The sequence below is a fragment of the Diabrotica undecimpunctata genome, chromosome 5 (assembly GCF_040954645.1).
Source record: "Diabrotica undecimpunctata isolate CICGRU chromosome 5, icDiaUnde3, whole genome shotgun sequence".
NCBI classification, from domain to species: Eukaryota; Metazoa; Arthropoda; class Insecta; order Coleoptera; family Chrysomelidae; genus Diabrotica; species Diabrotica undecimpunctata.
This window is the reverse complement of record NC_092807.1, coordinates 105,971,649-105,993,360: the sequence shown is the minus strand read 5'-3', so window position 1 is coordinate 105,993,360 and position 21,712 is coordinate 105,971,649. Positions and strand designations below refer to the sequence as shown.

Here is a 21,712-nt window from a genome sequence, read left to right as displayed (position 1 = left end):
TGACTACTGTGGTATTAAATCAGGTATTAAATATTAATTTCACTGCCACTTTTCGGTACTACTTCAGAATTTTGCGTATTGGGCTTTGGTAAGAAGCCACTTGATCACTAAAATCAACACTCTTTTTCACCAAGTTATAATCGAGAATAGTTTGTGGTTTTACTACTTGTGTATAATTTTTCTTTTCATTTGATTAAACCAAGATACAACTATTATGTTTAAATGATGTAAGGAATAAAACTGGTTTTTTGTCGACCCATTTTATCACTTGTAAAATCAATAATGGGGTTAAGTTCCATCCTGAGTAACTGGTTGCAACTTTTTTAATCGAGATTTTGGTTCTACATGTTTTTATAGTAAAACATCTGCACATGAATAATTCGTTTCTTGAACAATGATTTCAATTCATCGACCAATATTCTAAAATAAGGTCGTCCTTTTTTTCTTCTACATGTGCCGAGCTCGATTATCGAGCGTTGGCTATCAAATTGGCTATAGTAATTTTGTTGACGGCAGCTCGGAAAAGAGATGCAGAGGATCTGTTAAGCCAATCTCTCAGGTTTCTAAGCCATGACGTTCTTCTTCGACCTGGCCCTCTTCTTCCGTCTACCTTGCCTTGTATTATTAAATGGAGTATATTATATCTCTCTGGGTGGCGCATAACATGGCCAAAATATTCAAGTTTGCGATTTTTAACTGTTTTGACGACTTCCGTAACTTTTCCCATCCGATGCAAAACAACTTCGTTACGAACTCTATCCACCCAACTTATTCGTAGGGTTCTCCGATACACCCAGATTTCAAAGGCTTCCAGTTTCTTGAGAAGTGTATCCGTCAAAGTCCAACCTTCGACACCATACAAAAGAGTAGGGAACACATAACATCTCACTAATCAAATTTTCAGACTTAAAGTAATATTGTTTCCACATAACAGATTCTTCATCTTAAAGAATGCAGCTCTGGCCTTCTCTATCCGTATTCTAATTTCTTTGCTCATATCCCAGTTCTCATTTAGATTACAACCAAGGTAAGTGATACTGTTAGTTCTCTCCAGTTGTTCACCATAAGCTGTTACCACTTCCGGTTGTGTTGGCGTTTTACTGACGACCATCACCTTTGTCTTTGCGGTGTTTAGCTTAAGGCCATATTCATCACACATTGTGGTAATCCTATTAATTAGATGTTGAAGTCCTTCGTCGTCCGGTATATTATAAACTGGTTCTCTTTCACAAAGCATTGGGAATATGGTTTACATTCTATATTTAGAAAAATCTTTTACTGCAAGTCTTGTTCAAACTAAACTAAATTAATACACAAAACAAATTAATCTACATATTCTTTTTTTATAGAAATACAGATTCCTGTCGGATTTTTATCAGTGCGGCATGAGTCACTGGTGTCTCGTATATCCGGACCTCTTATCGCATTACAAACATAATTCTCAATTAGCAGTGCGGTACAAGATACATTTGGGTCGAATAATCTTAAAGCCGTAATAAGACCATAAGACCGTATGTTATAAATACATATATCCCTATAAGAATTATCTTGAAAGATGAAAAAAATACAATAAACAAGTGCAATATTAAGTGTTACTTAAAAAATGGTAAGTCATTCATGGGCGTACAGTTAAAAATAAAAGTTTTCAGTGTTCTATTGCTTGACTATTATTATGTGGTATTCTGAAAATGTTGACATTTTTTCCTGGTCTGATCTTCCTCGACTAACGTCATCTTTCTTAAATGGTGAGTTGTGTTGTTCAGGTCTCTTTAAGTGTTTTTGTTGCTATTCATACTTAATGATCTTCTTTAGACAATGTACTAATGTAGTGTTCAAATGTGGCATTGCCTTCATCATGTAGCGCTGATCTTAATTGTCTGATTAGTCGATTATATTTGTGTTCGTCATTAAGATTTCGGCTTCTTGGCCATCTACCTCTTGCTCTTCATTTTTGGACTATTAGTTGTATAATATAATTCGAAGTGTTATTCATGTTTTCTTGATTTGGAATTGTTAATCGTGTAGCTCCATATGAAATAGTAGAAGATGAAAACGGCAGAATATTCATCCATAAAAAAAGGAAACGCGATAAAGATATCTGAAACAACTGTTTTATGTTATAAGAGATGAAATAGTCCGAAATTACCAAAACAGGTGAACAGGGCACTATAAAGAGGAAGTAGAATTAGCTATGAAACAGCTTGAATGGGGAAAAGAAGTAAGCTTAGTCCAAATACCAGCAGGAATTATTCAACTGAGAAAAAATATTAAATGGAAAACAATATTCACTCCATTTACAGAAAAGGCGGTGACCGGTGAATAACTTCTAATACCTCATCATTTGTAATTATATCCACCCAACTTATTTTTAGTATACGGCGGTAGCACCACATCTCAAAGCTTTCAAGATTTTTAACATTCTTCTGTTTAAGAGTCCATGCCTCAACACCGTAAAGCAAAGTACTGAATAGATACTAAGTAGTTAACTAAAAGTGGACGTATGCAAAGAGATGTATGACGTAATTGTATGGTATTCGCTAAATCCTGTCACGTAATATGCCACACATCTCTGTGCCGTAATTCGTTTTATTGCTGCCAGTTTAAGGTGTTATTAGATGCCGCCATGTTTAATTTCTCTCTACCATCGTATTATCTCGGTTAAATCCTATCATTTTAGGCTTCATGTCATGATTAGACCTATAGGACCGGAGATACGCAACTAAGGCTCTTTTGACATAACATATATAGGAGCAAAGATATATACCTAAGGTCGTTTTGACGTGTTGATGTATTTGATTTCTACGTCGTAGTACTCTATTGGTTAAATGGTACCATTTGAGGTACTGTACGTCACAATTGGACAAATAGGATCGAAGATACATAACTAAAGCCCTTTTGCCAGACTTCTTCGTCTTCTAGTTCCATGACCGTTATCGATCGTTGGATATCATGTTGGCTACCATATTTGCCATCGTGACTTTATTGACAGCAGCTCTAAATAACGATGTAGTTGATTTTTCATACCATTGCCTTAGATTTTTCAGCCATGGTGTTCTTCTTCTACCAGGACCACGATTACCTTGGATCTTTCCCTGAATGATCAGATGTAAAAGATTATATTTTTCAGGGTGTCTCATAATATGACCTAAGTATTCCAGCTTGCGTTTCTTTATTATATTAACCAGTTGTGTAGTTTGGTTCAGCCGTCTAAGGACCTCCTCATTTCTAACTCTGTCGACCCAGCTTATTTTCAGTAGTCGTCTGTATACCCACAGCCCTATAATATAATATAACTGTATAGCCTCAGTTAGAGTCCACGCTTCCACTCCATACAGCAGGACAGGAAAGATGTAGCAAATGTCACTCGAACTCTAAGGTCAATACTAAGATCGTGACTGCAAAGTACGTTTCTCATTTTTACAAAGGCAGCTCGGGCTTGTCTAGTCGGCTTTTAATTTCTGCGGTTGGATCCCAGCTCCCATTGATATTACTGCCGAGATACACGAGTTTCTCTACTCTGTCCAGTGTGGCATCTCCAACTTTTATTCCGTCATCCTGTATATAATTATGTTTGTCTTCGGTTGTCTCCATTAAGGCTTCCTTAAATATTTCCTCCGAATATAAGTTAAAAAGTAAAGGCGACAATATACAGCATTGTCTCACTATTCTTTTTATATTTATTTCATCCGACAGTTCTTGTTCAACCTTTATTATTGCCACTTAATGCCAGTATAGATTTGTAATTATTCGTAGATCTTTATCGATCAATCCCGCTGTTTCCAATATTTCTAGCATTTTGTTATGTCAGATTTTGTCAAAAGCCTTTTGCCAGGCTACTCTATTTAAGTTTTATATCTCATAGTATTCTATTAGTTAAATTCTATTATTTGAGGTACGAAACGTCACGATTTTACTAATAAGACCGCAGATACATAACTAAGGCCCTTTTGACAAGCTGATATATTTTACATTTCTATCTTATTGTATTCGATTGGTTAAATCCTGTCATTTGCGGTACTGTACGTTATGATTGGGCCACTAAAAACGAAGATACGTAACTAAGGCCCTTTTGACGTGATGCTGTATTTGATTTCTATGTCATTGTATTCTATTGGTTAAGTGGTATCATTTGAGGTATCGTACGTCACGATTGGACTAGTAGGACCGAAGATACATAACTACGGCCATTTTGACATGCTACTCCATTTAATTCCTATACCTCATTGTATTTTATTTGTTAAATCCTTTCATTTGAGGTACTGCACGTCATGATTGGACTAATAGAACTAAAGATACACAACTAAGGCCCTTTTGACATTGCTCTGCATTTGATATTTCTATTCCATTAGATTCTTTATGTTAAATCCTATCATTAGAGGTACTATACGTCACGATTGGACTAATAGAACCGAAGATACGTGACTACGGCCCTTTTGACATGTTGCTGTATTTTTTTTTATTTCATTGTTTTCAGTTGGTTAAATCCTGTCATTTGAGATACTGTACGTCACGATTGGACTTATAGAAACGAAGATATATAATTAAAGCCTTTTTGACATGCTGCTATATTTGATTTTTCTGTCTTATTGTATTTTATTGGTTAAATCCTATCATTTGAGGGGCTGTACGTCGCGACTGGACCAATTGGAGCGAAGATACAATAGGTAGTTGCAATAATATAATAACCCGTTACTTTTAACTAAACATGATGCCAGAATGATTTGTGGGTGAAAAAAATATATATATATTCTTAAATTTACTATTTCGTTGTGGGTAATATTATATTCAACAGCGATGCCAAATTTCTGATGCTAAAATGATTGATAATGAAAGTGGGATATACATTTTCATGTATATAATGGCAGCGAGTAAACGGTAAAACCCTGAACTAAATATATATAATATTTTCACTGTACCATCATTTTAGACTCAAACATTTTCTGGAATAAACTTATATAACTCAGTAAGGGATAAAGAGAGAAAGCAGATATTTTAAAATACCAACACGGTATCAAAACTCTAATCAATGAGATGGTTAAAATTCTTGTAACAGGTACAGGAAAAAAGTTATTAAGGTCTTGTAAAGTAGCGTCGATATACAGATGCTACTTTGCAAAACGATGCTAAATTGATGGTAAAAGCATAATGTATCGATGCGAAAATGATAGTAGGATGTATATATATATGTATATATATATATATATGTATATATATATATATGTATATATATATATATATATATATATATATATATATATATATATATATATATATATATATATATATATATATATATATATATATATACAGACAAGAGCTACAACCAATAAAAAAAAACTGTAGAAATTGAGTATGCATTTATTGTAAAGAAAAGCATTGCGCCACTGATAAAAAAAATTGTTTAGAATTTAGTAGACAAAAGAGTATAAAAAAAACTATGGTATATGAAAACTTATCATACGCTGAGGCTTCTTCTAAGCACGAAAGAAGTTTTTCAAATGTAGCAAAAACTGACACAAATTCAAACCGATATAGTTACTTTAAAAAGAACGAGGTTAGCTATAACCCCAGAGATCGATGAAACATTCGAAAAACACAAAGAAATAATTTCAAATCCAAAAATTTTAACAGAACCTGTTTTCAATAAATTTAAAAATATACCAAATTATAATAATAGTCGTGATGATAATAGCACTTTAAGTAAACAGATAAAAACTCGCGAATCAATATTAAATCTTATCATCAAAGATGTTTTAACTTTTTCAAATATAGAAATTAAAAATAGTACACTTATTGAAAATATAAAAGACAGTATAACGCAAATTCTATCATGAGTAACTTAAATATACTGCAATGGAATGCTAGATCAATTTTGTGCAATAAAGGTCATTTTGAAAAATACATTTTCGATAATATGATTAATGTAGTGTTGCTTTCGGAAACCTGGTTAAAGGAATCTTCACATTTTTTTATTAATAATTTTAATATATTTAGACACGACCGTAATGACGGTTATGGAGGAGTTGCAATCTTATTAAAAAAATTCCTTACATTTTTTCCTAAGCCAAAATTTACTCCAATAAAGTCCGTAGAATGTGTGTCGGTATCAGTGTCAATAAATAAAAATATCAAAATCCACCTATACTCTATATACGCCAAACCAAAACTAAACATTAGAGAAACAGATTGGGTTGCCTTTTTTGATAGCCTAGAAAAGCCATTTTTGGTAGGAGGTGATTTCAATTGTCATCATACTGCATGGGGAAATAGTTATTCAGATATATCGGGTTCAAGGCTTCTCGGTGCTATAGAGGAGTGTAACTTAAATTATTTAAATACAGGAAGCGAAACATTAATACCTAGATTTGGAAGTAATAATAAATCTGCTGTAGATATAACAATATGTTCTAGAGATATAACTTTATATTGTGATTGGAAAACTGATATTATACCATTAGGTACTTCCAATCATTTTCCTGTTCTAATTGAAACACATTTTAATACTACTCAAGTATCCTTTAAGTGTAAAAACAAAGTTAATTTAAATAAAGCTGACTGGTCCCTTTTCTCTCAGATAGTACATGAACAATTAGATGAAAGTAATAACGAAAGATCTTATAAAAGTTTTACAGAGTCACTAAATCATGCTACAAAACTAGCAATCCCACAGAAGAGAACAGAGATCAAATCAGAATTTAGCAAAGTTTGGTGGAATCAGAGATGTGCAAATGCCATTAAATGTCAACAAGAAGCTTTTTTGCTTTACAAAAGGCAGTCAAATTTAACTATTTAAAATATAAAAATTCAGTAGCAGTCGCAAAAAAAAATAATATTACAAAGCAAAAAAGATTCTTGGCCAAATTTTTGTAAACAACTTAACAGAAACGCACCTTTAAAAGATATATGGAAATATATAAAGAAAATAAAAAATACATTTAATCCTCCAAAAAATAGGATCCAAGTAGGGGAGTGGGTAGAAATGTTCTTCAATAAAATTGCTCCAAGTTGGGTGGAAACAAATATTCAGCCGATTAGTTCACCGAGCACGGATGATATAGATAGGGAATTCTCAAGTATGGAAATAAAACAAAGCCTCAAAACTAACAATAATACAGCGCCCGGAGTTGATAACATTTATTATAAAATGCTCGTTAGTTTGTCAGAATCAAGTATAGAAATTTTTCGCAAAATAATAAATACAACATGGAATCGGGCAGAATTTCCAACAAGCTGGAAGGAATATTCAGCAATCCCAATTCTAAAGCCAAATCGAGATGCGGAAGATCCAGATTCATATAGAGCAATTTCTCTAGCTTCTTGTGTCTTAAAAAGTTTAGAAAGAATGATCAAAGTCAGACTAGTTCATTGGCTTGAAAACAATAAAAAATTACCTAAATTACAGTTTGGCTTCAGAAGAGGATGTTCAACCATTGAAAATGTAGGTAACCTAGTAAGTGATATAAATATCGCTTTTACTAACAACAAATCACTTCCAGCAATTTTTGTAGATATAGAATCAGCATATGATAATGTAATATTAGACATTCTCTATGAAAAAATGGGAATTTCTCAAGCTTTGACCTCACGTATCAGATTACTATATTCCGATAGAACAGTTTCAATAAACATAAATGATGAAATATTGGGCCCTAAAACGACCAATATTGGGTTACCACAAGGAAGTATACTAAGCCCTGTACTATACTTAATATATACAGCAGATCTGGAATGTAAAATTAAATCTGAGAACATTTCTATACTACAATTTGCCGATGATATTTGTATATATTCACCATGTCAATATATTGAAGAAGGGTGCAAAAAATTTAATATAGCTTATAAGAACCTCAATAAATGGTGTAATGAAAATGGTCTAAAAATTTCCAGGAAAAAAACAGAAGTTTGCATTTTCACGAGAAAAAGAAAAAACATTCCAACCGAATTAACATTGGATACAACAAAGTATAGCGTACGTGCATCAGTAAAATACCTAGGAATGCATCTAGATAAAAAAATGACATGGAAAAATCACATAGATTATCTAATCAAGAAAACAGAAAAAGGAATTAACATCTTACGGTCAGTATGTGGAACAAAATGGGGATCAGATCCAAATGTAGCAATCCTTCTGTACAAATCCTACATTAGGTCAATACTGGATTATGGTTGTTTCTTCTACGACCAAGCTTCAAAAAGTCAACTAGAAAAAATAGACCACATAGTAAATAAGTGGCTAAGACTATGTCTAGGGGCTTTAAAAAGTACACCAATTGATTGTTTATTTGCAGTAGTAGCGGAAACTCCACTAAAATATCGCCGAAAGATTTTAGCTTCCAATTTTATAGCTAAATTAAGCTCCAAAAAAAGCGACTTAGTCCAAAAAATTAATATACTGTTGACATCGGATCCTACCCACAGTTATTAGTCGAAAAAAAGTTTAACTATTACAGAGTCATATTATGTAATACATAACGTAATAGAAGAAATACACTCTTCAGATATAGATCCATTATATAGTATAAATATTTACAACATCCATCCAATTAACTGTGTTTTTCTCCAAGATTATTCAAAATTTCACCCAAGAATTAGACAATACATATTTAAGCAAGATTTAGAAAAGTATCTTCCCAGATGTCGCTATATATTCACCGATGCATCAAAGAGTAACAATAAAGTAGGTTGCGCTATATTTGACTCACATAATAACATTAAAAAATCTTATAAATTAAATGAAAATTTACTATATTAAAATGAACTAACAATATATACGGCAGAATTAATCGCCATATTAGAAGCTCTTCTATATATAAGTAATATGAAAGTTACAGAAGAATCATTTGCAATTTGTTCAGGTAGTAAAAGTGCTGTTATCAAAATAAAAAATATCCACCAGGTCAATAGTAATTATATTTTTACCAAAATAATTACTAAACTTCATGAACTACAATCTCAAAAGATTAATGTATCACTTGTTTGGATTAAAGGCATTGTGGAATAAAAGAAAATGAAGAAGTAGACGAAGAAGCTAAAATAGGAAGTAGAACAGGAGAATATTTAAAGTATAAATGTCCTCACAATGAAATTGCTTGCCACGTAAAGCCCATATTACTAACAGAATGGAGAGAAATGTATAGAAGCAGTCCAAAAGGAAAATTTTATAAAAACATAGTTACCGAGCCTCCTAGCCAATCTTGGTTCTCAAGACTGTCGGGAAGTAAGCGGTTTTTCTCTGTATTGTGCAGATTAAGGTTCAACCATGTTTTAACTCCGCAGTATAAATATAAAATAAAATTAAGTGATTCTCCTAATTGTACATGCGGAGAAGAAGGTACAACAGAGCACATGATATTAGGCTGTTCTAAAATAAGTAATGAAGTAAAAGTATTAAGTGAAGAAATAACCAAAATACCCAAAATCACCAAACCATATAACCTAACCCAATTACTAAGTTCAGAAGATTGTAATATTTATCAAATTTTGTATAAACATATTTTATGTATTAGATTAAGTTTATAGCCTATGTTTTTTTCCCTTCGTGCAAAGCCCTAAGTCTATCCGAGGTCCACCTGTCTCGTCTAAATGCTCTGATCGACCCCTGAGCGTCAAATTGTATCCTAGTCTAAGATCCCAAATTATATAAGATAAAAAGATAAGAAAAACAAAACAAGCTGAATATGTTATAAGAGAAATAAAAATCTAAGGTATAATTGTAAAATTAGATATATAGGAAATATTTCTTTGTAAAATTAGAGCAGGACTATGATTGTATAGCAAACGAGAAGAAAGCAAGGGTCACTCCTTTAGAGCTTCCGAATAAAAAATACAAAATAATCCCATAAAGGTAAGATAGCGAATGGACAGAGACTCCGAAGCCAATAATGCACAAACACACAAAGGAAAGTACACATTCTTTTAATAAAATAAATACGGAATGATTACTTCTGTTTAATCATAAATAAGGAGAAAAATAAAAAAAAATTAACAAAAAAGGGTGAAAACAATTTTTATTCTGATTTCTTGTTTCCTTGAGCATTTCGACTGTTATCATATCTGGGCCTGGTGCTCTAATTAATTTAAGTTTATTAAATGCCGGTATTACTTCGCCCTCGGCGTCTTGTTTTGATCGTGTCTCTCAATTTCCTTGCATATATTGTTGTTTGTCAGCCTTGCATCTCTGTTTTATCTTCTTGTTGAGATTGTTCTGAAGCTATTTTCTTGTGGCATTTTAAAGTAATTACTATTTTAATGGGAATAAGCCACAATTAATGGTTAAAGTAAGTTTATTGGCGTTTCAATTTCCAATTCCGAAATCGGTTTCGAAAAAAAAACAATTTCCGAAGTGGAAATTTCAACATCAATAAACTTACTTTAACCTTCAATCGTGGCTTATTCCCATTAAAATAGTAATTACTTCTTGTTGAGGTTTCTCAAATTAGTTTTTTCACTTTCTATGTACACATATTTGACAAAGATGTCTTCTATTCTCAATTATTTGAAATGTTTCATCTGTTATGCAGTGTTTTCTTTTTCTAGAATTATTGATCTTTACAGGATTCATTGGTTTTATTACACAATGTTTAACAGCTACCCATATTTCTTGACATGTACCGTTAAGAATAGAGCACAGAGTTTTCTACTTCTCGAAGATTTTCATTCATCAAGTTTTAATGCCGAATCCGACTTTTTGATCGGTTTTTGCAGATTTTAAACTGCACTAATCTTCAGACCCATAAACTTAAACGATCCAATTTTTTTTAGACAATAAAATAACGCAATAGTATAAATATTTATTGAAATTATTGAAAAGTATACAAAAGGAAGCTAATATTTTTAAAATAACATATATTAATTTGATTCTTTCATACGCATCCCTTTTCTCTTACAAGAATATATACTATGTAGTTTTAACTAAAACGATACCTTACGGATAAGCTTCAATACGTCCTAACAAAAAGCAGATGCCTATTTAGTACTTTCATTTATTAATTTAACGAGTTCTTTTCTCAATTGTTTCACATTGTCTACTTAAAATTTACAATCTCACAGATATTTTAATAAGTCTTAATAAAAGCATGATATGGAAATGAGTTCTACAAGTCTTGAAAAATAGCAATTTATGACTACAATTACGTGGCGCCATTTTTGAATAGCTTTTGTCTCTTTAGAAAGTGATTTTGGAGACGATTTATGTCAAATTTTTAATCTTGAACGAAGATGACGGGTGTACCCAAAACTGGCTCTTCTGGAGATATTTGATGCGGTACCATGTTGAAGGGTCAAAAGTAGTAAAATGGTTCTTCAATTGTTCTGGAATTATTGGATAAGGCATCAGCATCTTTAAACAACTATAGCTTCTTATGGAAGGATTTGTGGTGATGATTTATGCCAAATTGTTAGTGTTCAACGAAGATAAAGGGGGAAGTACCCAAAACGACATGTCAAATGCAGTTAAATAGTTCTTCGACTGTTCTGGGGTTATTAGATAAGGTATCATAATATTCAAAAAACTGTAGCCTCCTACGAAAGCATTTTTGAAGACGATTAATACCAAATGATTAATAGTGAAGGAATATGAATGGGAAGTACCCAAAAACTGTAGCTCTTCATCGGTTCTGAAGATATCTGATACTTTTTGAAGTACATACCAAATGCAGACAAATGGTTCTTCAACTATTATGGAATTATTGCATCAGGTATCATGATCTTCAAACAACTGTAGTCTCGTATGGAAGAATTTTTGGAGATGATTTATGCCAAATTGTGAATTGTGAAAGAAGATGAAGGGGAAATACCCAAAAACTATAGCTGAAGATTTAAATCTCTGAAGTTATTTGATATGGAACCATGTTGAATGGACATACCAAATTTCGTCAAATGATTCTTTAACTGTTCTGGAGTTATTGGTTAAGGTATAATCATCTTCAAACAACTGTAGCCCGGTATGGAAGCATTTTTGGAGATTATTTATGCCAAATTGTTAATATGTAACGAATATGAAAGGGAAAGTAGATATTTGAGATACTGTTGTTGAAAAAATATACCCAATGTAGTCAAATGATTCTTCAATTGTTCTGGAGTTATTGGATAAAGTATCATCATCTTTAAACAGCTGTAGTACCGTATAGAAGCGTTTTTTAAGATGATTAATGACAAATTGTTAATTTTGAACGAAATTGAAGGGGGAAGTATCCAAAAGTAGTAGACTGTAACTCTTCAACCGTTCTAAAGATATGTGATACGGTTCCATGTTGAAGGGACATATCAAATGTAGTCAAATGGTATTTCAACTGCTCTGGATAATATATTACCATCTTCAAACAAATGTAGCCTCTTATGAAAGTATTTTTGGTGATGATTTATGCTAAATTGTTAATGCCGAAGGAAGATGAACCTAAAGTATTTAAAAACTATAGCTCGTCAACCGTTCTGAAGATATCTGACACTGTACAATGTTGAAGGGGCATACAAAATGTAATCAAATTGCTATTCAACTGGACTGGAGTTAAAAAATAAGGTATCATCATCTTTAAACAACTTTAGCCTAGTACAGAAGCATTTTTGGAGATGACTTACGCCAAATTTGTTGAACGAAGAAAAAGAGAGAAGTACCCAAAACTAAATCTCTTCAATCGTTCTGAAAATATTTTATATGGTATCATACTGAAGGAACATGGCTGAGGAAGTTCTCAACTGTAGTCAAATGTTCTGAAGGTATTGTGTGTGGCGTCATCTTAAAGAGCCTCATGAAAGCATTTTCATGTACTAAAATGTCAAATTTTTGCATTAAATAATTTTTCTCGTCAAAAAAACAGTAGATCGTTTTCTGTGAAATTTTTAAGAATATTTTTTCACTCCCATTATTTGTCCATTTCCATCATTTTAAAAATTGTATATATTGCTCTTTCATTTTGAGGACACATATGCACAGTTGACATAACATAAATGTGAACACCGGATTGAAATATAAAACCGATTTTACCCGACTTGAAATCAACTATATTTGTAGAACCCATTTCTAAGAAACTGTTGCCACGGAATACTAGTAGAGTAAACGTAAAAATACAAATAAAACATAGAATAAGTTATTGCACACGCAACAAAAACATAAAAGGAATGATAACGCATACTATTATGTAAATTATTTCGTTAAAATTATGTGTTAAGTAAATAGTGTAAATCTAAGTGTTATTTTTCAACGATTATAATCTTTAACAACTTATTCTTGATTTCTCTCTGCCTGCAACAAAAAAATAACAAGGAATTAATAAAAAAATTTAATTCATCGTCACATTATACAAAATAAATACACAAATAAAGACATTTTTTTCAAGAAAGCAGCTTTAACTAATAGTACAGCATCGGAAGTTGAAAAGGTAAACATATAAGATTCAAAATATTTTTTGATGCGTTGTTTACAAATGGGACAGTAATAGAGAGTACCTTTTATATCGACAACAGTGCAACGGTAGTCAAGTAGCAGCAGATACAAGACATTTCGTATCGATTCCGAAAGTTTTAACAATCTCGTGTAAAAATAGTATTATCTCTTGAGATGAGAAAGATAATAGATATTTTTACCGTCAAAAGTTATCGTTTATCGTAATTATTTCTTTTTATCATCGAAGGAGTACTCGGTAGTTTTGAGTTTTTGTTTGAAAACCGACTAATTTCCGGTTGTACAAAAATTAATCAAATATTAACACAATTCAGTGGTGGCGCCACATTATCGACGGTCTTTAAGGTTAGAAGCAGCTGAATTGTTCAAAGTTTTGCCCGGTAATAAAAGGCAAGTGGAAGACCATCACATTAACTTTCCGGTTTTAGCCAGAACGGCGAATAAAAAATAATACTAAAGGAAATATTTGACAAATTAAAGCGATGTATGTATTGTATATTCATTATTAGGGGTTTAAAAACATATATGTTTACCCGTGAAGGAGTTTAAAAATTTTCACGACCGAATACACCGAGCAAATCATAAGAACTAAAATCTATAAGGTAAAGGTACCTTTTTTAAATACTTCGTTGGCTTATAAATTGTTGCCGCAGCTGTTACCATCACAGTACAAAAACTGACACCCCATATTTGAACAAATGTTGGCGTTTCTTACATTGGATACCTTGAAAAATACAGAACGGTTACTATTTGTGGTGCATATTGAAGGCAAGCATCTACGAACACAACAAATGACATGCTAGCAGCTACAAAAATTTCGTAATATTTACATGTTTATTGGATATTATAATTACTTATTTATTTCTTAAAAGGAATACAGGCTGGGTATTTAGCAACATGGAAAACCGACGATGGTTCTATTTGTAGGTTTCAAACAAGTATTTTACAGAATATAAAAAAAATATACATGAAAGTTGTAAAATTGTCCCGCAAAGTACAGAAAATGGCGTGAAAGTAATGAAATGGTAGAGACAAAACGATCCATCCATTATTTTCAGTTTTCTTTTGGAAACAATTCTAAGGGCAGAGGATATAAATAGAATAAAGGTTATGCATCATACGAATCACCTGTATTTACTCAATTATGCTTTAGAAAAACTTGGGCATTAAGGACAAACAAAGTGTGCTGAGAATATGAGAAAGGAAAGTATTAAGGAAAACCTTTGTGGGTAAAATACTCAAAGCATTTTAAGTGTTATACTCTTTCACAGCACTCGAGCGGCTCACCATATAGTGATGTAGAACGCGATCTTATGACGTGCAACGTGACATTCACGTCAAAATGTCGCGTTCTACGTCACTGACCAGGGAGTCGCTCAGGAGCTGTGCTGGGTGTAGTATATTATAATAGGTATAGAGAAAAGAAGAAAGTCAAGCGACACATGTAATGTCAATTGCCTATGTAAAAAGGTTTATAATCATATGTTCACTGTTAGTTAAAAATACAAGTTGTATAAAGCTAAAACTATGTTTAATCATTTATATTCTTCCTCCACATCACACTACCGGGATTTCTGTTAAAGGCTACAGCGGGTTAAGATGGTAAAATCTGCATTCGACTGGATTCTTACTTGGGATTGGGCACTCGAAAGTAGATATTTTCTAACCCCTTCAGCCAAATTTTAAGGTCCTTAGGGATTCCCAGGGTCACCTAACGCAAAAATTGTGTTTTTTCGAAAAAAAATTTCCATACTTTTTTCACATTTTAAATGCACAAAACACTGATTTTTTTTCGGATTTTTTTGATCAAAATTTGAGTCCATGAAAAATATTTGAATTTTTCAAAGAATTTTTAGGTTATGTAGGTAATTTTTAGCAAACTTCTAAATAATAATTTCTCGTGGCAACATAATTTGCCATTTTCTCTCCGGAAAATCCTCAAAATAATAAAAACGATCGAAAATATCTACCAAAACAACACAATAAAAGTAAAAGTGGAAGAAAAAATAACTGACGCTATTGAAGCTGGCAATGGGATAAGACAGGGATATTCCAGGAGTCCTCTATTGTTCAACCTGATTATGGATAAAATAATAAAAAAAAGTAAGAACTAAAAAAGGATACCAAATGGGAGAAAAACAACTTAAAATAATCTGCTATGCAGACGACGCAATACTACCCTCTCAGGGTGTAAATGATTACAACTTATGCTGCACCAATTTAATATAAGCGCCAGAAAATTTAACATGATAATTTTTGCAAAAAAGACAAAATCCATGTAAATTTGAGCTGGAAGGTCAGATAATAAAACAAGTAATGAAGTTTAAATATCTAGGCATCACATTATCTAGCTACGGAAAACTCGAAACAGTAGTAAAAGATCAACTGAATAAAGCAAACACAGCCGCAGGTTGCCTGAATGAAACAATATGGAGAAATAAAAATACCGAAAAAAATTAAAGGCAGAATTTACAAAACAGTCATCAGAGCAATAATGATATACGTGGCAGAAACAAGACCTGACACAGACAGGACAAAAGGATATTAGAGAGATGAAATCATTTTGAAGAGAAAACACTTTGAGAAAAATTGATTGTAAAACACTATGGGAAAGAGCTAGATATACGACATAGATGCACGGTGGAGAACATTAAGGACTGGGTAAAAATAGAAGAGTAGAATGGAATGATCATATAAGCCGAACGACAAAAAATAGAGTAGTAAAGACTACGAGAGACATTTCTCCAATAGGAAGACGATGAGTAGGAAGACCACGAAAACGATGGAACGACAACTTACTGGAGGCACACTGAAAAAGAGACAAGTCATGTCTACATAAAAAAAGAAGAAGAAGACGATATATTTTGTCGCGAAACTTTCATACTGGCGTTGTATTAATTTTTCTCTATAGTAAAATAGAGCAGATCATCATGAAATTAGCAACACGAAATAGTTGGAAGAGTCCATTAACTCGATGAGGAGAGTCCGTTGTACAACCTGTAAACAAGTTAACGGTATGTACTTAAAATATGCTAGGAGCTAAATATTTGGCTAAAGGATATTTTCTAAATATTTACTTTCGAGTGCCCAATCCCGAATTAGTATTGAACACGTAATGGAAATAAAATAGCTTGGAATATTCTATCCGGCTATGCAGACCTGGACAAAGAAGTGAGAGATCAAGTACAAAAAGCAAATAGACTGGCAGGATGCTAGTGCTATATGGCTAAACAGATACATGGCCAGTGACCAATAATGACATATACCTCAAAAACAAGACCCGATACAGCCACAATATAAAGGCTACTGGAAACGACAGAGATGAGAGTACTGAGAAGAATTACAGGAAATACGCTGAGAGATAAAAGAGAAGTGAAGACATTAGAAGAAAATGTAAGTGACATTTTGGCGTGATTGGTGACAGTTAATGTTAAATGTGACATTCAACGTCACATTTCTCATTAAAATTTCATATTTCACGTCAAATCGCCGCGTTTACGTCTCAGTTGAGTCGTTCAAGAGGTACGGAGGGATTTTCTGTCAACTTATCTATTTTGGACCTTGGCGTTTATTTAACATGATGGCATTTATTATAACAGCTCACCGGAAATGTGACATTTTGACGAGCAACGTGCCGTAGACCGCAAAATATAAATGCGCAACGCTACTTTAAAAAAGAACACGGAATTTAATGATGTAGGGCAATTTCTGTCGAAAATTTACTGTCATCGTTTAAACGACTAAAAAATATCTTTTGTACTTGTCTTTGGCGTCTCTGTTTCCTCCATAATTTCCTCTTTTTATACAAATCTCCTTCCTTACAGACATCTTTCGATGTATGTAAGTAGATACTAGCCGCTGGTGACCAGATATAAAAAATATATTTTGTTCTTCATTTGTGGTAGTGTTTTTTGCAATTTCTTTCTTTAAACAAACAAATTACATTATATAATATTCGATATTGCTGATTCAATAGCTAATCAAGTTAATCGAATAAAATAACGAAGCTAGAACTCTGCCAATGTTGCTCGCATTTTTTGTAGCTTTGGACAGTTTCCGCCTACTGCTCTACACAGATTTCTTTTATTGTAAGATTGATGCAAAAATCCTGTTTAATACACTTACAAAGTTGGAAACAACTCTCTGAATCGTCAACGCCCTTTTTTTATAGATTGTGAACACAGCAGCATTGATTAACAAATTTTCATCAAAACCGATTAATACACTTCATTTTAATATCTCCAATTGCCCTGTTTTCCCGGAACAACTGCCGACTTTACTCTACCAAAGTTACCAAACTTTTCAACAGTTTTTACAGTCAGCATATCACCGCCTAACCGTTGTTTCTGACAAAAAATGAGTTCGAACAATACTTTTGAATCCATTACTTTGTTTAACAGTATTTTTCCCCACCAGCAATTTTTTTTATCTACATGAGATACAAATTATTATACTGTTTTGAAAATGACGAAAATTTACTTTCAGTCGTAAACTAATGGTGCAATTGAACCCATTTTTGACACGTGACGTTTAAAAGGTTGTACCTTCCCGAAATCATATCGATTAATAATGAGTGGCGCCATCTATGAATTAGATACGGGACTTATCCACAGAAGGTGCATAACTTAAATTAAAGGAATCAAGGCAAAACTGATAAGTAGTTGTTATTCTTCTTATTCTTCCTCTTTATAAGCAATTCTGCTTGTTCATTGGCGGATTAATTGCTCCGTGGAAGCTTGTCACTCCATCTTTTGCGCAGTTGTCCGATACTTCTTCTGCCGATTGGTGACTTATCTCTTGCTATTTTGACGACATGCTACTTATGTGGTTATTCCATTCTTTTTTTCTATTTTGTGTCCATTGCATACATTTTCTTCTAATGTCTTCACTTCTCTTACGATTTCTCAGCGTATTTCCTGTAATTCTTGATAATTAGTTTTTGAAGCGATAAATCAAGTCTGGTATTTGCAATTACGCGTTGGCAAAATTGTAAAACACAAAGATACTCAGTTCGCTTTGTATCAATGAGAAGAAGATATCGTTGTTCTCAATGTTATAATTCAAAATAAAAAGGGGCGAACATCTTTATCGGTGCGAAAATAATTTTTCTGTGTGAGATCAAATCAAAAGTTTGCTGCAATGTACGAATTTCATATTTCATGAGTTTGTCAAAACACAGGAGCCGCGTTGCTGGAAGTCAATAAGCCGAAGAAAAAGATGAGTCGAGCTTTTAAGGAAAAGATCAAAAATAAACTAGAAGTTAACAAAATTTTTTAACGGAAGGGAACATTTAACCGGAAGTTATCCAAGACATGTTTTTAGTCGTATTTTTGCACGCTGAATACGAATCCGTTGTCAAAATAAGTGCTATCGTCGCTTGCGATTTATACAGTTTTTATTAATTTTCTGAAAACCGAAAGTGAGTTTTACATTTTGGCAATTTTTGACGTAATAACTTCCGATGAATCGGAATCCGTCGTCATTACAGTCCTTTCAATCTAAGACTGGACAGACGCGCGGACGGACGGACGGATGGACAGACGTACGAACTGACAGACAAAAAAACTTTTATAGTCCGTCAAAATTTTATTTTCCGCCCGTCATTATTTTCCTATGATTATTTCGATCCAATGAAAAAATGCATCAATTAGAGAAGACAGTGCAAAATATATTACGAAATCTTTGTAAATTGAATGTGAAATGCATATTTTGATGTTTCCATAAACGTAGGTGTTTAAAACAATATAAAGTGTCGATAAAAAAACATAAAATAAGCAAAATAATATCTACATATTGCTCTTGCTCGTAAATAGGAATCTACACCATTTTTCATGCTTTAAAAAAACAGAACTCGGTTAAAAATATAAATTTACTGTTAAAACCACTATACTTAAAGCTTCCATGCACTACACTAAATACCTTCTTCTTTCTTTTTTTATTCTTTGGTTTTTTATAATCTTCGATAAGAGACGAAGCTACACTAGACGACGACGACAGACAATGCTAGTAAAAGAAGGTTAGTACGTAGTTAGTAAGCTCGAAATGTTAAAACCCGGTTAATAAAAGGTCACTTGAAAATGGTATAAGACATTATATTATAATACTTACATCAAGAAAAGAAGGTCCATTTGAAGAATTATTACAATTTTGTGCCTGGAAGCAAAGAGAATAACCGTTTAGTTTTTTTAAAATAATCTCTTGAATAAACTTTTTATATTGATATTTCGACTTCCAAATTGAAAGCTGTTTTCAAAAACAATTTTTCAAATGACAACAATTACTAATTTTTAAATTAAGTCAATCTTACTTTAAGACAAACTCCTACGTCTCCGTTTTTAGTTTGTTCTAATCTAAGCTGTTCTCGTAAATGATTCACCTCCTAAAAAATATATTTAAACTTAAATATACCATCGTAACAGTTACTATACTCGATTTGGAAATGCATAATAGTACACAGTTTTTTTACTTTTACTGAGTTTGCATAGTTAGTATATTCGAAATTCAATAGTATTGTCAGTGACTCATTTTCCAAGTCCCAACCACTTACAATGTTATAAAATTTACTGTTTATTATCAATATATCTTTTGATAGTAAGCTACTTATGGCAACTGTGTAACCTCGAATGCAAACAAACAATGAAATCGGATAGTCGTCAGTATCAAAAGAGCGCACAATCGGGTAAAATGGAAACGAAACCAACGTGCAGTACATATGTTGATAAAAATATAAAAGGTGGTGGTTATCAGCGCGAGACAAATTAATGATCAAGTATATGAGGGATTACGTTGACAAGATATCGCAGCACCGGGTGAAAATTTGACGGAAGTGACAGCTCGAACGGTTTCCCGGATAAATTAAGATCAAAAACTTACAAACCGATAAATGACAAAACTAAAATATTAAAAGTTTGCGACAAGGTCTTAATGAAGGAGTTTCAACCGACTTAACGAACTTTCGTATAAAGAAAGAGGTCCCATTATTACGCATATACGATGCGATTAAGGTTTTTTTACAAGGTGGTTTATTAAAGTAACTATTTCAATATATGTTGTATATCGCGGAGATAAGAATACGGCCGAGGCGCGAAGGCCCTGCCTGTCGTAAAAGGCGACTAATGGGTAGGAATCGAGAGGTAGAGAGCCGTCACTTGATGTGTCGGAAAAACGCACACGGACGCTTAGGCGTCACGGTCACCGCTCTACACTCCTAGTATCCGAGACAAGACTCTCGGGGACCACTCTACTGTCATTCCAAGAGAACCAGGCGAGGTTGAACGAGCTGGGCCCGTACACATCTCTTTTGGCTTTACACCACCAATCGTGGTGTCGGTGTCCCGGCACGTACCCGCCTGGAGACGAGACTCTCGGGGACCACTCTACTCTCATTCCAAGAGAACCAGGCGAGGTTGAACGAGCTGGGCCCGTACACACCTCTTTTGGCTTTACACCACCAATCGTGGTGTCGGTGTTCCGGCACGTACCCGCCTGGAGATTTAAGAGTGGTAGAGGAGAGATCCTCGGCGGCGACCTGTCTACGTGCGAGGTGGAAATTCCTCTGCCTGCGTCACCTGTCCGCCTGTGGGAGGGGATAACGGATGGGTGAGGTAATTGCAACACAGGTACTACGGGGGAGGTGGAGCCCCACGATGCGTGCCTTGTGTACGTGTCGTTCCACCTTCATTTTGGTGTCGGACTCGTAGGGGCAGTGGAGGCGCTAACGGTCGTATGCCGAAAGGCCAGGTAGACCGGGGTCCTGCCAAAATTTATTTTGGAGGGCACAAAGCATTGCAATATTTATAAATAGATGATAATTTTATAGAAATAATAATTATACAAAATAAACAGATCCTTAATTAAAACAAAAAACGTAATAAACTTACCTCTGACAGTTTTTCTATTGTAGCTGTCGAATCGGCTTGCGTGCTACGTTGTGTCTTTTGACTTTTAAGCAGTTGGCACTCTTCTAAAAGTTTCTTTTTCTCTTCGACTTCCTTTGATAAGAGGTTTTCTAAATTCGCAAGTTTTGTTTGCAACTATAAAGAAAAAAAATGTCAAGATATGTCGGTAGTTGGAACATGTGACACATAGAAAGAACCCAAAAGCCACAATGTTGTAACATAACCATTGGATAATTGAGGGATTTTTCTTGTTAATTTTCAAGAACAGATCAGATTGTCGTGATTTTTTTGGACTGTTAGTTTTATATATTATTCGAAATCATGCATAACTAATTTTCTTTATTTTTTTAATGATATCGTTACTTCAATACTTAGTGCAATTAGTTTTTAACAAACTTTGCTATAATTTTTTTAC

At 33.4% G+C, this 21,712-nt stretch overlaps 1 protein-coding gene across 11 annotated transcripts in view; it reads right to left on the bottom strand.

The window, feature by feature from the left end:
* Positions 1 to 10,777: 10,777 nt before the first annotated feature.
* The window catches only part of alt (SMC superfamily domain-containing protein aluminum tubes), a 58,387-nt gene continuing 47,452 nt past the window's right edge, over positions 10,778 to 21,712 (bottom strand). For 6 of the 11 annotated variants that reach the window (XM_072532491.1, XM_072532485.1, XM_072532492.1 and 3 more), the window contains 6 exons: positions 21,280 to 21,432; positions 19,707 to 19,778; positions 19,508 to 19,552; positions 19,319 to 19,402; positions 14,012 to 14,123; positions 10,778 to 13,240 (listed from right to left, as the gene is read on the bottom strand). In XM_072532491.1, the coding sequence (XP_072388592.1) occupies positions 14,034 to 14,123; positions 19,319 to 19,402; positions 19,508 to 19,552; positions 19,707 to 19,778; positions 21,280 to 21,432 (444 nt within the window). In that variant the 3' untranslated portion in view covers positions 10,778 to 13,240; positions 14,012 to 14,033. The remainder of the gene's footprint in view (positions 13,241 to 14,011; positions 14,124 to 19,318; positions 19,403 to 19,507; positions 19,553 to 19,706; positions 19,779 to 21,279; positions 21,433 to 21,712) is intronic. The other 5 variants (XM_072532488.1, XM_072532490.1, XM_072532496.1 and 2 more) reach the window with 5 other exon arrangements.